We start from the raw sequence: 13,656 nt of genomic DNA on the forward strand, positions 1-13,656 counted from the left end.
ACGGAATGAAATAAGTATCTTGCAAAAAGGGTAGAGGAAGACCATGAAAAACATTTGGTGGGAGACACATGGATATGATGTTACTTATAAGGGCCTTGCAAATAATAATCATATTAGAAGTAATCAGCAAGCTAGATTTCATGTAGCTAACCCCACATGGTGAGATAAAAGCTTGGTAGGTTGTTGTTGCTAAAACCAAAGCAGACAATTGTCATGTTGGTGATAGAATGTTAGTTGTCTTATTAGTGAATGCTTTTGTGATGTCATGCAAGAGATGTTGGTTGGCATAGTTGTGCTTGTGCTTCCATACTTTACACTCGTAGCCATTTTGGCAGCATACGATTTGTCTATAAATTTTCATATTAATTTTCTGCCACCTACAATGCAAATGGAAGCCTGAAGTACGTCTCTCTTTTGCTTTGGCATGTATTTGTTGTTTGGAAGTATTTTGAGGGGTAAGAACAAGTAGCAAGATTTAACAATAGATCATCAGATAACTGTCAACAGTGTCCCATGCTAGTCTGCTAAAAGACTGAAGTTGGCTTTCTGTCTCAGCCTTTTTATTTGTTGATATTCTGTCAAGATGGTACATATTGTACGTGAATCAGATAACTGCTTTATTGGTGATATCATACCGTGTGCATAGTTTCTTTTCATGAATGAACTTGTAATACCTTTTGGCTCTTAACAGTATGTGTACTTATGGTTCCAGATTTTTTCAAATACCGTGGAAGAGAAAGCAAGATGGGTATTCAACAAGCTGAAAGGTACAGAATTAATTCAAATCTACTCTATTATTGAAGTTTCTAGCTATTAACTATTAAGTTTTAAAGTTGATGGGGCAAGCATATGTTCCAATCAAGGTTTTGTTTTTGTTTTTGTTTTTTTTTTGTAAGTAAGAATTTTATAAAACAAAAACCAATGCCTGAGCGGCCACAAACCAAGGCATATTTTGGATGAGCAGTGCTACTTTGCCCGACAAAGCTACTGAGGGGCTTATCGAGGGGTGTCAAAAAGATCAAAATACCCTTGCTCCAATTATAAATTTTCAAAAGCTGCCACTGCTTGTCCGCTGCTCTCTCTTTTCTCCATGGCCGCCGATGCAACCACCACCGCTGCTGCCTTTGCTTGCCGCCTCGCCATCGTCACCTTGTTGCCATCGCCTCGCCTCTCTAACCATCGATGAGGTGATGCAGTGGCAGTCGGAGACGCGGCGAGGCGGCAAGGTGAAGGCGGTGGTTGCATCGACGGCCATCGAGAGAAGAGAAAGCAGCGTGCAAGTAGTGGCAGCTTTTGAAAATTTGCAATTGGGGCGAGTAGATTAACTGATTTTGGATATGCATTTCGCGCTCTTCCTCGTCTACTATTTGGCGGTGATAGTTCCCGCTTTAACAGAACAGACATATTGGATGACATCCGAAAGGGTATGATAATTGATAAGAAGCCGATTCATCTTATATGTTTGACTCAATTTCCCCCAGGTAAACCGCTGAAAGCCCTGCCAGATCTCCTGCGGGAGCACAACCTTCCACCGGGCCTTTTTCCTCAGAACATTACGTGTTATGAATTCGAGGAGACAAAGTCCAAGCTCACAGTGTACCTCCCATCTCCTTGTGAGGTCAGCTTCAAGGACTCGTCCATCATAAGGTACGCGACTCGTGTGAAAGGGACATTGTCGAGGGGAAAGCTCACTGGAATCGAAGGAATGAAGACGAAGGTCATCGTGTGGGTTAAAGTCACGGGCGTGGGCGTGGAGGGCTACAAGTCCGACAAGGTTTGGTTCACGGCGGGGGTGAAGAAATCAAGGCCGAAAGAAGCTTATGAGATGCCCCGAGAGGGAGTGAAAGTGGGAGAGTTCTAGTCCCAGTCGGGATGTTTTTTGATCTTTGTAGTAGTGTAGTACTAGTAGTAGTTGACAAGAAGTTGCTGCTGCTACAGCTGCTGGTGGCGGCAACTGGTGGTGTAGAAGAACGGCCTGTGGTGGATGGTCTTAGTGTATTCAATGGCACCTTCTAAATATTGAAGCAATTGCTGTTTGCATAACGAATCTGAATTGATAATTGCGGTGATTGTACTGAGTTGGGATTCAACCAACTTATGGAGTTCTTTTATTAAAAAAAATATTATAAAAAATACTATTATTGTCTATAATTTTTGCGGGTTCAAATTATAAAAATATTTAATTTACAAAAATAAGAATAAATTTGTTTTTTTAATAAAATAATATAAAAATATGGCATCTCCTACCCTGATATTTTCATTTATTTCACAAGTTAAATGACGTAATTTGTAAAGCATTTATCTGATTTTATGCTCCAATTCCAAACGCTGCCTAGAACTAGAAGAAGAAGAAGCATTCCCAAAAGTTTCGCTTTCTTAAGGCGGTTGTGGAGAGAAGAGAGAATTTCGAATCTGTTGCGTAATTGGTTGGTCACTCAATTTCGGTAGCCTTGCGAATCAAATCGAACCAGTGAGTGAAGAAGTTAAACTATGTCGGACGAGGAGCACCATTTCGAGTCCAAGGCCGACGCCGGCGCCTCCAAGACCTTTCCTCAGCAGGCCGGCACCATTCGCAAGAACGGCTACATCGTCATTAAAAACCGCCCTTGCAAGGTTCTTCCCCTCTCCTTCCTGCTCCTTTGACTCACTCGCCTGTTTGCAACTCATTCTTCTTTGCCTTTGATTTGATTGCTTCGCTGGATGCCGGATGGTTAATGCCGCCTTCTTCTTGGCATTTTAGGTTATCGTTCTGTTTCTGTACAGACGTAGGTTTTCAATATTTGCTGAAATTGCCTTTTAAAAACAAAAAAAATTGGTGCAGATGAAAGGAAAAAAAAAAAATGATTAGATATTTGTCAAAAATAAGTAAATTTTTCATTTGGTTTTCCATACATGAGATTGATTCTAACAAGTAATTATTTCCCTTTCAATAACAGAAGAAACAGAGCTGAGATTTTACAAGTAATTTTTAATCATGTAAAAAGATGTTCCTCATCATTTATATGGCTAATTGATGCTTTGGTCGTTGACAATCTGAATACTTCCTTCATATCTGGTGGTTAAATTTGGATTGTTTAGTGGACTTTCTGATCATTAGTCCGTGCATCTTAATTTGGTGCACTTGTCCTAAATCAATTGCGTTTGCAGTTAACTTGTCATGATTCTTGTTATAGGTTGTTGAAGTTTCCACTTCCAAGACTGGGAAGCATGGTCATGCCAAGTGCCACTTTGTTGGGATTGACATATTCAGTGGGAAGAAGCTTGAAGATATTGTGCCCTCTTCTCATAACTGTGATGTATGTATGGACTCATCTTGGAGGGAGCCTTACTCCAACTGTTTCTTTTTCTTTATACGGAACTTGCAATAAGTCTCTGTGTCTCTTCTTATGCAGGTTCCTCATGTCAATCGTATCGACTATCAGCTGATTGATATCTCTGAGGATGGATTTGTATGTGTATTCATAAATCTATTTTCTTTGTTGTTTTTTGACTAAATTCTGGTCATTGGAGATTCTTGTTTTGTTGAATCGAATTTTCAGGTGAGTTTACTAACTGATAGTGGTAACACCAAAGATGACCTGAGGCTCCCAACTGATGAGAATTTGCTCTCCCAGGTAAGTTGACCTGCAATATCTTCTCTGCTAATAATTTATGTGAACATTTAGATACTTCCAAAACTATTCTTTCTCTTCTTTTTTTTTTCTTCTTTTCTTGATATGCTTTGCTTGTTGCATATACTTATTGAACTCTTAATTCCGAACCCACCTAGTGGATTAAGCCTTGTGATTATTGTCTTCGTCGTTTTTCTGTATACCCCTTCTCTCACCTTGTGTGTGTACACTCACCGGTGTTTGTCTTTGTACGGGTGTGAAGGCGAAAAACAAATGAAGTGTTGATCGATCATCTCTGCATTGCCCCCTGTTCATTATTAGTTATTTGAAAATTTTCTTGGATTGGTTTTGATTCCATGGGCCAATCTGTTGGTGCAGATAAAGGATGGTTTTGCTGAGGGGAAAGACCTGGTTGTGAGTGTGATGTCTGCTATGGGAGAAGAGCAGATCTGCTCTCTGAAGGACATTGGTCCAAAGTAATTCCTACATCTTTTGCAAATTGTTTTCAAAGTTAGATCAGAAAGCTTTTCTATGAGAGCATTTGCTGTTTTTTCTTTTTTAGTTAGATTATTTTTGCGTTGAGATTAAGATTTGATATTGTACTATTGTACGAGAATTATAAACAAAAATTAAGTCATGGGTTTTTGATATATTAAATGTTTTCACTTTCCTGTGTCTCTTTCCTTTCTGTGTTGTAAGTCTATTGCCTTGTGTATATGATATTATTGCTGTTATTGACTACAGCAAATTTCAATAGTAGAAATAATTTTTTTACGAAAAAATAAGAATAAGACTACGTATAAAAAGAACTCTCCTCTCGTGTTAGTTTTATTTCTATTAAGGCAAATGTATATTTGTTTATTCAAAAAATTATACATGTTTTATTCAATATTTTTAATTTTTTATTAAATATATCATAGAAGGGAATAAAAAAGAGAAACAACATAGAATAAGGGGATAAAAAAACAAGAATGGAGTTAAGTTTCCAAAAGCCCAAATTAACAGGTATTTTTAGGGCAAAAGAAAATCAAAGGACAGTGACGTTATATGAAACTATTTGTGGCCATATATTTTTTATGGATAAATAACCAAAAAGAAATTTTTGGGGGGGCAATACTTAATTGTTTTTCTCATTTTCTAGTCCAACCAAAAGGAAAAATCTCAAAAGAAAGGCTGAAATAATAAGGTCACACATTTAAATTATAAAACTAATTTTAGTAAAATAACAGACAAAAATGAACTCTCTCTCTCTGACCCTAAATGGTCAAAAATAAGAAAGAAGTGTAAATCTTGAATCCATGCCGTATGATGTTGCATCTAAAATTCCTGAAGCATGAAGTAGAAAGTAGTTGGGACGAAGATGGGTTGGCTTACACCACTAGACCTACCATTAACCCATGACCATGATTATAGATTAATGATTAATGATGTCTCTAGTTAGTTGTAAATGTTAGTTATTATTTATGGTTTTGGTGGTGGTGGTGGTGGTGGTGGAGTTTTATTGACCTAACATTAAGCAATTTGTAAAAAGGTCAAATATATTATTTTTAATTAACCTAAACCTAAAGTGGTGAGTGGGGAGTGGTCACCCGCATGTGTCTATAAACAAAATTTAACCTAAAGTACAAGAATAAGATTTAAAAATTGCTTTTCTAATTGTAAATTTTTACTGATGAAGAAGAAGATATAAAGAAAGAAATGGCTGGCAGGCAGTTGCATCAGGCAACAATAATCAATTGATTACGAAGAAAAGATATATGATTTCATCATTATTATTTTAAAATCAATCTTCTTTTCTCACCTGGGGAGCAGCAATTATTCCCTCAGCACGAGTGCTTGCCGTTGCTGTTGCTGTTGCTGCTGCTGCTACTGCTACTGCTACTGCTACTGCACTCAATCCTCTTTACTTTTACCATTGCGCTCGCTCATCTTATGAACATCTTCATCTACTGTGAGCATTCTATTTTTTTTTATTAATATTAATTGAATTATTTAATTAGTACCCAAAAAAAATTATTCTTTTTTATAAATCAATTGATAAATTAAAGATAAATATTACTTTATTGATTAAGTAAGGAGGGTTTTATTGGTATTTTCTCAAACAGTTTTTAAAAATAATATTATTGTTGATTTTATGCATGCAAAAAACAAATTATTATCTTTTTTTTTAATACTATAATAATAGAAAGAATGCTACTTTTAATTTTAGTATTGCTACAGCATATGAAAAATTTCTCAATATATTTGATAAAAATAAATATATAGCAATTTCAGAAAAACGACACTTTTATAAATTATTTTTAGCCATATAAAATAAAATTTAAAAAAATAAAAAGCAAATGTATTTTATAACTTTACTTCTTCAAGCACTGGAACCCAGAGCTTCGCCCAGCACTAGTCCATGGGGCAATCTATCCGTTAATTTCGTTCAGTTCGTTTTTGAAGTAGTACTCTTCGGATATCTTCCCTTCCCAACTCCCTTACACTTTCTTCTCATCTTGCTGTAAACCCACCTCCATCCATCTCCTTTCTTGATCTGGCTGGTCGATCCATCTCCCATTCTCCCTTTCTCTCCAAATCCATTCCATGTTTCTGGGTGTCTGAATTTCCTTCTCTGCCATCCCATGGGCTGTGTCACCTCCAAGCAGACGGTGTCTGTCACGCCGGCGCTCGATCATTCCGGCGCGTTTCGGGGCAATGCGGCGGGCGCTGCCCGGAGCAGGGAGAAGAAGAAGAGGGCTGGGTCGGGGCTGAGCGGGAGCGAGTTGGGTGAGTCGGGGAGACCGATTTCTACCATTGCTCCTGCTGCTGCTGCTGGTCGTGGTGGTTGTGAGAACTCGTTGAGCTATAGGCTGGGGAATGTGCAGAAGTGCGTGGAGGCGGAGCAGGTAGCGGCCGGTTGGCCCGCGTGGCTCAGCGCCGTCGCCGGAGAAGCCATTCAGGGCTGGGTCCCATTGAGGCCCGACTCTTTTGAAAAACTGGAAAAGGTTCATCCAATTTTTGTTCATAAATTTCTGTGTTTTTACTTTGTTATCTCATGCGCGATTAAGATGATTTGATCACGTATAAAAGATCAATAGAGGCATTTGAGAAGAAAGCGGATGAAATGGAATAAGTCTTTAACAGAAGAGGTAGAACATGACTAAGAAAAATTTGATGGGAAACACTTAGAAAAGATGCCAATGCCATATTAGTTATAAAGGCCTTAGAAAAGATAAAACTATAAATAAAAATGACAGATGAGTTAGAATTAATTTACGTATAATAGAGGGATAAAGGTTTGATATTGTCGTCGTCGTCGTTGTTATTCATCTGCTATCATGTAGTTAGAATTAATTTCTTGGTAGATACATTTTGTTATCCATCTTCTATCATGTAGTTTTAGATGTTGATGCTTGAATGAGAAAATTCAGGAAGTACAGAAGTTTATCTTTCAATTATATCATATAAGCTGGATTTCAATCTTCTATGTTGTTATCATGTATGGATTTGCAGTTGTTTGATGGTGATTCAGAGATTCTGGGAAGTTTATAAACAGAAAATTTCTCTTACTGCCAGAAAGTGGTACTGGTTGCTTGTATAAAAACCATTGAAAACATTTTAAATTGAACTATTCTTTTACCACAAATTAACAATTTAATCTGTGTATGTGAAAATATCCACTGTTAGTATATTTGATCTTTGTTTAAGTAAATTCTTGAAGTAATTATCTACTTTTGCTCCTAAAAAGGGTTTAAAAATTGTTCAATAGCTTGCTGAACAAGAGTTATATTAATTCTGCGTTGCTTTGGCAGATTGGGCAAGGTACATATAGCAGTGTGTTCCGGGCACGTGAATTAGGAACTGGGAGGATAGTTGCTCTGAAGAAGGTCCGACTTGACAATTTTGAGCCTGAAACTGTTCGATTTATGGCACGGGAAATAATGATTCTCCGCAGGCTTGACCATCCAAATGTCATAAAACTGGAAGGTTTAGTTACATCCCGCTTATCATGCAGCATCTACCTTGTCTTTCAGTACATGGAACATGATATCTCAGGGCTATTGTCTTGTCCCGATGCAAAGTTCAGTGAAGAACAGGTTTGCTCTTATGGAATTTTTTGCTCAATTCTAGAAGCTTGTGAATGTTGCATATCTCAAACTTGTAATGTGGAACGCCAAAATGGTAGTGCAGTGCATTATCAGAGAAACAGTAACATTTATGTGATAGAAAATACAGGAAGATAGACAGTCGTTTCTTTTGTTAATTTTTGCTATAAGATTCAATTGAATGTGTTTTGTAGATAAAATGCTACATGCACCAGTTGTTGTCTGGACTTGAATACTGCCACTCTCGGGGGGTAATGCATCGAGACATTAAAGGCTCAAATATTCTAGTAAACAATGATGGCATTTTGAAGATAGCTGATTTTGGATTGGCAACCTTGTACAAGTCTTTCCCTTCTAGGCTCAAGCAACCACTTACCAACCGGGTTGTCACTTTATGGTACCGTCCTCCTGAACTTCTGATGGGTTCTACTGATTATGAACCCTCTGTGGATCTTTGGAGTGTTGGCTGTGTATTTGCTGAACTTCTCCTCGGCAGACCAATCCTAAAGGGTCGAACTGAGGTAATCTCACCGATGATGTTACTAAATATTTTGAATTATATGATAAGAATTAAGAAATACAATACGATCAGACAAGTAAATTTTCTCCCTCAAAGCCATAGCCAGTATTTTCCTAGAAAATTTATGGTTTGAATCTGTTAATGTTACGTCAACCTTTAGTTGTAACCTAAATACTTTCCCAAATTATAATTGTCTCCGGTTGCCAATCACTCATGTGGAAATTCAGATTCAAGCAATATGGAAATACTGACGAGAACTTTTCAATATAATATTTGAATTCAATACTTCTCCTGTTGAACTCCCCACGACTCACTTGTTGCCTAGCCTACAGGTTGAACAAATACACAAAATTTTCAAGCTTTGTGGATCGCCACCTGAAGACTACTGGAGGAGGTCTAAACTTCCTCATGCAATGTTATACAAGCCCCAACTTCATTATGAGAGCTCTCTTGGTGAGACCTTCAAAGATCTGCCAAATGCTGCCGTGAGTCTGATAGAAACTCTTTTGTCCGTGCAACCGCGCAAGCGTGGAACGGCCTCTTCTGCTCTTGCATCTCAGGTATTTCACAAAAGTATTTTTATTCTATGAACTCGTAGACGGCTGTTTCTTTTATGACAGAGTATGGTGAATTAACCTAAATATAGTTTTTATCGATATCAGATGGGTTTTTCTCCAACTGTTTTCCAAATTCTATGTTGTAGGAAGTGAAGCCAAATTCTGACTGTTGTTACAAGTGCAGATATTTTATGTTTTTAGGTTTAGTTAGAGAATTGGAACTTTGCTTGGCTTATCTTTTACTTGTTAATCCTCAGTATTTCACTACCAAGCCTTATGCGTGTGATCCATCAAGCTTGCCTAAATATCCACCAAGTAAGGACAGAGATGCAAGGCGTCGTGAAGAGGCACAAAGGTAAGATTTGTAGTATTCAGTTGTCCAACAAAAAGCTCGGCTAGCTTAAATAACCTTTGTAGACAAATACAACTTTTGATGTGCCAGTTCTCAAGAGGTTATTGTCTAAAATTCATGTTGTTTGATAAGTTTTACTTGGTAGTTGGCTACATAAAGCAACTGGCCTCCTTTATCTGGGCTTGGGCCAACTGTAAATAGAAATTCATAGGCCGAGTTCTCAAGAAATTCATGGGCCAACTGACTTGACAATTTATATTTGGGATAGAATCACATAACTGGCTTCCTAAAATGTGTTGAAAATTAAATTATTCTATTATTTCTCGTGACCTTAACATGTGGCTAGCTGTGAAACATTCTCAAAACCACTATTCCCTTCCATATGTTCAGATTTTAGCTCTGGCAATAGAAGATAGTAAAACAAAAGAGAAATATTTATATTTTCACCTCTTAGTTCTTGAATAGAAAATTTAAGTAACAATCAAATTCGAGAACCTGCAATGTGATTGCCAGTTAGTATTAGGGACATTTATTAAACTCCTCTTTGCCCTAATTTCATCAAAACTTTGTTCACTGTGATCATGAGTTCTGACAATAAAAGTTGAACCAATTTTGGCCTTTGACGTTTGTTTTCAGGAAGAAAGCTGGTGGGAGAGTCCGAGTACCTGAAACAAGAACTAAAGCAACTGGAGCGCCAAATGGAATCAGGAAATTGACACCAACAGAGGTTGCTTCTCTCTCTCTCTCTCTCTCTCTGTTTATATATATATATATATATGTTAATTAATATCTAAAAACTAGTTCTTTGTTTCTTGTGTTTGTTTGCATGCCCTGTACGTATTTGTTTTACTTCTAGAGGGAAGCTTATTTTGTCTATAAATGAATTACATATATGCAGTCCTTGCCAGACAAAACTCAGTCTGTCGATAAAGCTGACGGTAATGAAGTATGGAATCGTAAGGAACGAAATAGCATCTCAGGAATGGACCCACCTAAGTCATCAATTGATGTAATGAAACAGGCTTCCTACTTACAGAATTCATCCCAGGGGGAAGTTCCCTATTCAGCATTTGCATGGTCAAGAAGGCAAATCGATGATTCTTCTGGCAGATCTAGTTCAAGAAACCTTGTTTTTGAAACTTCAGGCGCATTACGTCTGAAGAACAATTTTAATTCAAAAAGGAACACAAATGTCCAAGTTGTACATGGAAGTCGTGACACTTCCCAGGATGAAGATTCCAGTGACACTATTGAGCTAGCAGTGAAACCTTGGAGCCAATTAGATCGACCTGATTCCTTTGATGCTTCTTATGGGTACCACTCCCGAGAACTGTCAGTTGCACTTTATCAAAGAGAAAATGTGGGAGTGAGGAGAATCAGCTCGGTGAGGACCTACTTTAAGATTACTCTCTGGCTACTTTTTTTGCTTTCGATGCATAGTTTTACTCTGGCTGCTAGGAAGTTACATCAATATTTAGTACTTCTTCTTAATTGAAGATGCCTTGAATTAAACTTCACATTACTTTCAGCATTCCCTTAACCCTTTCACGTTGGTTTTTAGGCAGGCTTGTCAGCACCTCGGCTACAAGGCTGAATTTTCGGGAACCCTGTTACCTCTCAGGTAGAGGTGACGAGTTCTTACAGAAGCGTGACCGCCACATCCCCGAGCCAGTTCAGAGATCATGGTTCCAAACAGGTAAAAGCCATGACAGTACTCAAATAAAACTGAAGCACAATGTAGCCAACTCCATGATTTGAAGAGTCCTTTCCTCGTAGCATAACCACAGCCCCTAGCAGAACTGTTGAACTCGATACTCCGGCAGCATGGGAGAAAAAACTGACGACTTTTGCAGAGCTCGGAGACTCCAAGAAGATGGAACAGAGTTGGCACTTAGTTGATTGCTCATTCTTTTCAAAAACCACCAGTTTTTTAGGTTAGGGTATGCAACTTCTGCTTCTTTAGCTCTAACCTTTCATATTTGTTTCATTTGTTATTTATTTTTTTCCCAGAAATGCAAAATTTTCCTGGAAAAAAATGTATAGGCTAATGGCAACATCCTGCTAACAGCCAAATGTATAGTTTGCAATGGCTCCTGGCAGTAGGATTGCCCTTTGTTCTTCCTTTCTTGTTTGATAGCTTTGCTGACAGTCTTGCGGCTGAATTTTTTCCTGATACTTCCAAGCCAATTTAATAAGAATTTCAAGGATGTTCTGTCCTGATTCTTAGTAACCTTTTTCCTTTTTTGCTCTCTTATTTTCCCTTCTCTTGTTTGTTGACATGACATGTCTTAGTTGAGGTTAGGTTAGTTCGAGTCTTATGTAAACTCTGACCTAATCAATGATTCAATTTAGAATTTTAGTTGTGAAACCGATACAATCACTGAGCAAATTCAAATTAACCCAATTTAGGTTTGAATTGGGTTGGGCTTTGGTTCTAAATCTTTACAATTATATCAAAGTTTTATAATCCAAAACTTGTGAAACAGAAAAATATTAAGATCTATAAAACATGTTTTAGCCGTAAATTCTAAAAAAAAAAATCACAGTACAAGCATGCCAAATTTATATAGATTGGCTTGGTTTTTTATACCCAATGCGAATATAGTAAAAAATAAACAAAAGTAGAAGTGAACTGGATTAAGTGTAAATTAGATTAGTTCATTTCGATTTCTAAATCTATCTAAATTCGTAAATACTGACGCATCTTTGTAAAATAAAATTAAATTCTAAATTATTTCTCGAATCATGTAATTTAATGTTTGGTTAACGAACTTGCTATAGTGGTAGTCTAGTTTTTATTGTTGAATTGGGCTAAACCCAAAGTCATCAAAGACTTTAAAGTGATTATTTTATGAGATATACCCGAGCAAACCAATAATTATTCGTAAGATTTTTATCACTGGTCCACATTTTTTATTCTACTTTTAATTTACTTTGATTTGATTTAATTTATAAATATGACAATAAAATGATAATATTGCAAAATCGTTCACCATTTAATTCACTCAAATGCTGTATTTGTAATAGATTTTTCTTGATCTTAAGATATTCTTAGCAATTCTAGACCTCAAACTTGTTTGAAATTTGATCAATTTAGAAAAAAAAGGATAAAACTCAATTTTCAAATCCGTCTTATTATAATCAACTTAGTTATAAGAGTTGAAGTTGAGTAATGCAATAATTAAAGTACTTTAACCCTTGAAATTTATGCTCATATATATATATATAAATGCATTGTGGTGTTAATAAAAGGTCACATGAACAATCTAATGTTGGCCCAGAGAATGCCCCTGTTTGTTGCAGCTTAAAAGTTATAACTTTTAGCTTCTAGTTTCAAAAAAGTTGGGATGTAGTATTTGTTTTAACTTATAGAATTCTAACTTATAGCTTCTACTAGTTTTTAGAAGAGGTAGAAGCTGACTTTTTCAAAGCTGGGGTACCTCAGCTTTTATAACTTCTGCTTAAATAATTATATTTTTATGACAATTTTACCCTTATTTTTAGCAAAGAATTACTCTATTGTCTACGCAATCATGGGTTTTTCTTTTCCACCGCCATCTCCATTTTCAAATCTCTTATTCTCTCTCGTTATCTTCCTCTCTCTCTATACTTTAATTAATTTTTTTATAACACTTGAAACTTATATATATACACTAATTAATTTTTAAATTATCATTCTATAACTACTAAGGGTATTATGGACAATTATACAAAAATAAGTTATTTTACCGTTTATGGTATCAAATACCACAACTACTTTAACTACAATTTCTAAAAAGTTGCAACAAACAAGGTTCACAACTTATTCTAAGTTTTAGAAGTTATAATCTAAGAAACTATAAACTATAATTTCTTTAATTAAGCTACAACAAACGAAGCCAATAGCTATGATCACACCGCGCGAAGGGTTGGATTTGAACCCATTGGGATGCATGCCCCCGCATTGCAATCCAAACTCAGCATATTAGAATAGAATCAAATGTTCAATAAAATCACATTCAACCACTTATAATCAGATTATTTTTTTTCCCTAATTTAATGGCGATTGAGAGTTGCTAAAATCATGTTCTTAGGGTACATGAAGATGATTGCCAAAGTTTCAGACAAGCATACAAGAGGACACGGTGGTTGGGATGAATCTACATCTGGGGGGAGAGAACCCACAATCCAAATCAATCCAAACGTGATAACCGGAACAAATCGAAAGGTACTCGTTTCATTGGAGGAGGCCCAGATGGGAAATTAGGCCATGGGTGGGTGTTTTTGTAATTTCGACTCTGAAATTGGGGCTCCAATCATCGTCATAATTGGTCACTGGACCACCATGTTACCTCCTCATGATAATTCTTAATAAAGCCATAGTGCTTTTGTTCTCTTTTTTTCCCCCCTTTCAAATTTCAAATTTATCAAACCAAAAACAACTTTTAATAACTACAATTTATCCAAACACACGAAGTGTAGGATTATTACTTTTTTAAAAAAAAAACAATATATATAATAAATAAATAAACCCAATATTATTTTATTT

At 36.5% G+C, this 13,656-nt stretch overlaps 3 protein-coding genes across 5 annotated transcripts in view; all 3 read left to right on the forward strand.

The window, feature by feature from the left end:
* LOC127792895 (uncharacterized protein At5g01610-like) overlaps positions 1–2,043 on the forward strand; it is a 30,840-nt gene extending 28,797 nt beyond the window's left edge. For both annotated transcript variants that reach the window (XM_052323547.1, XM_052323546.1), the window contains 2 exons: positions 713–767; positions 1,482–2,043. In XM_052323547.1, coding sequence (XP_052179507.1) covers positions 713–767; positions 1,482–1,861 — 435 coding nt within the window. In that variant the 3' untranslated portion in view covers positions 1,862–2,043. The remainder of the gene's footprint in view (positions 1–712; positions 768–1,481) is intronic.
* A 271-nt stretch (positions 2,044–2,314) lies between these two features.
* LOC127792897 (eukaryotic translation initiation factor 5A) lies at positions 2,315–4,268 on the forward strand. The gene is made up of 5 exons (XM_052323548.1): positions 2,315–2,613; positions 3,174–3,296; positions 3,393–3,449; positions 3,540–3,614; positions 3,990–4,268. Exons 1-5 carry the CDS (start codon positions 2,491–2,493, stop codon positions 4,089–4,091), a joined length of 480 nt encoding a protein of 159 aa, XP_052179508.1. The 5' UTR covers positions 2,315–2,490; the 3' UTR covers positions 4,092–4,268.
* A 1,737-nt stretch (positions 4,269–6,005) lies between these two features.
* LOC127792850 (protein IMPAIRED IN BABA-INDUCED STERILITY 1-like) lies at positions 6,006–11,310 on the forward strand. 2 transcript variants are annotated; one of them, XM_052323467.1, is made up of 8 exons: positions 6,006–6,598; positions 7,406–7,690; positions 7,894–8,220; positions 8,552–8,779; positions 9,034–9,131; positions 9,765–9,855; positions 10,027–10,512; positions 10,690–11,310. In XM_052323467.1, the coding sequence occupies exons 1-8, from the start codon at positions 6,236–6,238 to the stop codon at positions 10,720–10,722; spliced, it is 1,911 nt and encodes a 636-aa protein (XP_052179427.1). In that variant the 5' UTR covers positions 6,006–6,235; the 3' UTR covers positions 10,723–11,310. The 2 variants fall into 2 exon arrangements, with proteins under 2 accessions (XP_052179427.1, XP_052179426.1); XM_052323466.1 differs by having other exon boundaries at positions 10,694–11,310.
* The last annotated feature ends 2,346 nt before the right edge of the window (positions 11,311–13,656 follow it).

The sequence above is a fragment of the Diospyros lotus genome, unplaced genomic scaffold (genome assembly GCF_014633365.1).
Source record: "Diospyros lotus cultivar Yz01 unplaced genomic scaffold, ASM1463336v1 superscaf1, whole genome shotgun sequence".
NCBI classification, from domain to species: Eukaryota; Viridiplantae; Streptophyta; class Magnoliopsida; order Ericales; family Ebenaceae; genus Diospyros; species Diospyros lotus.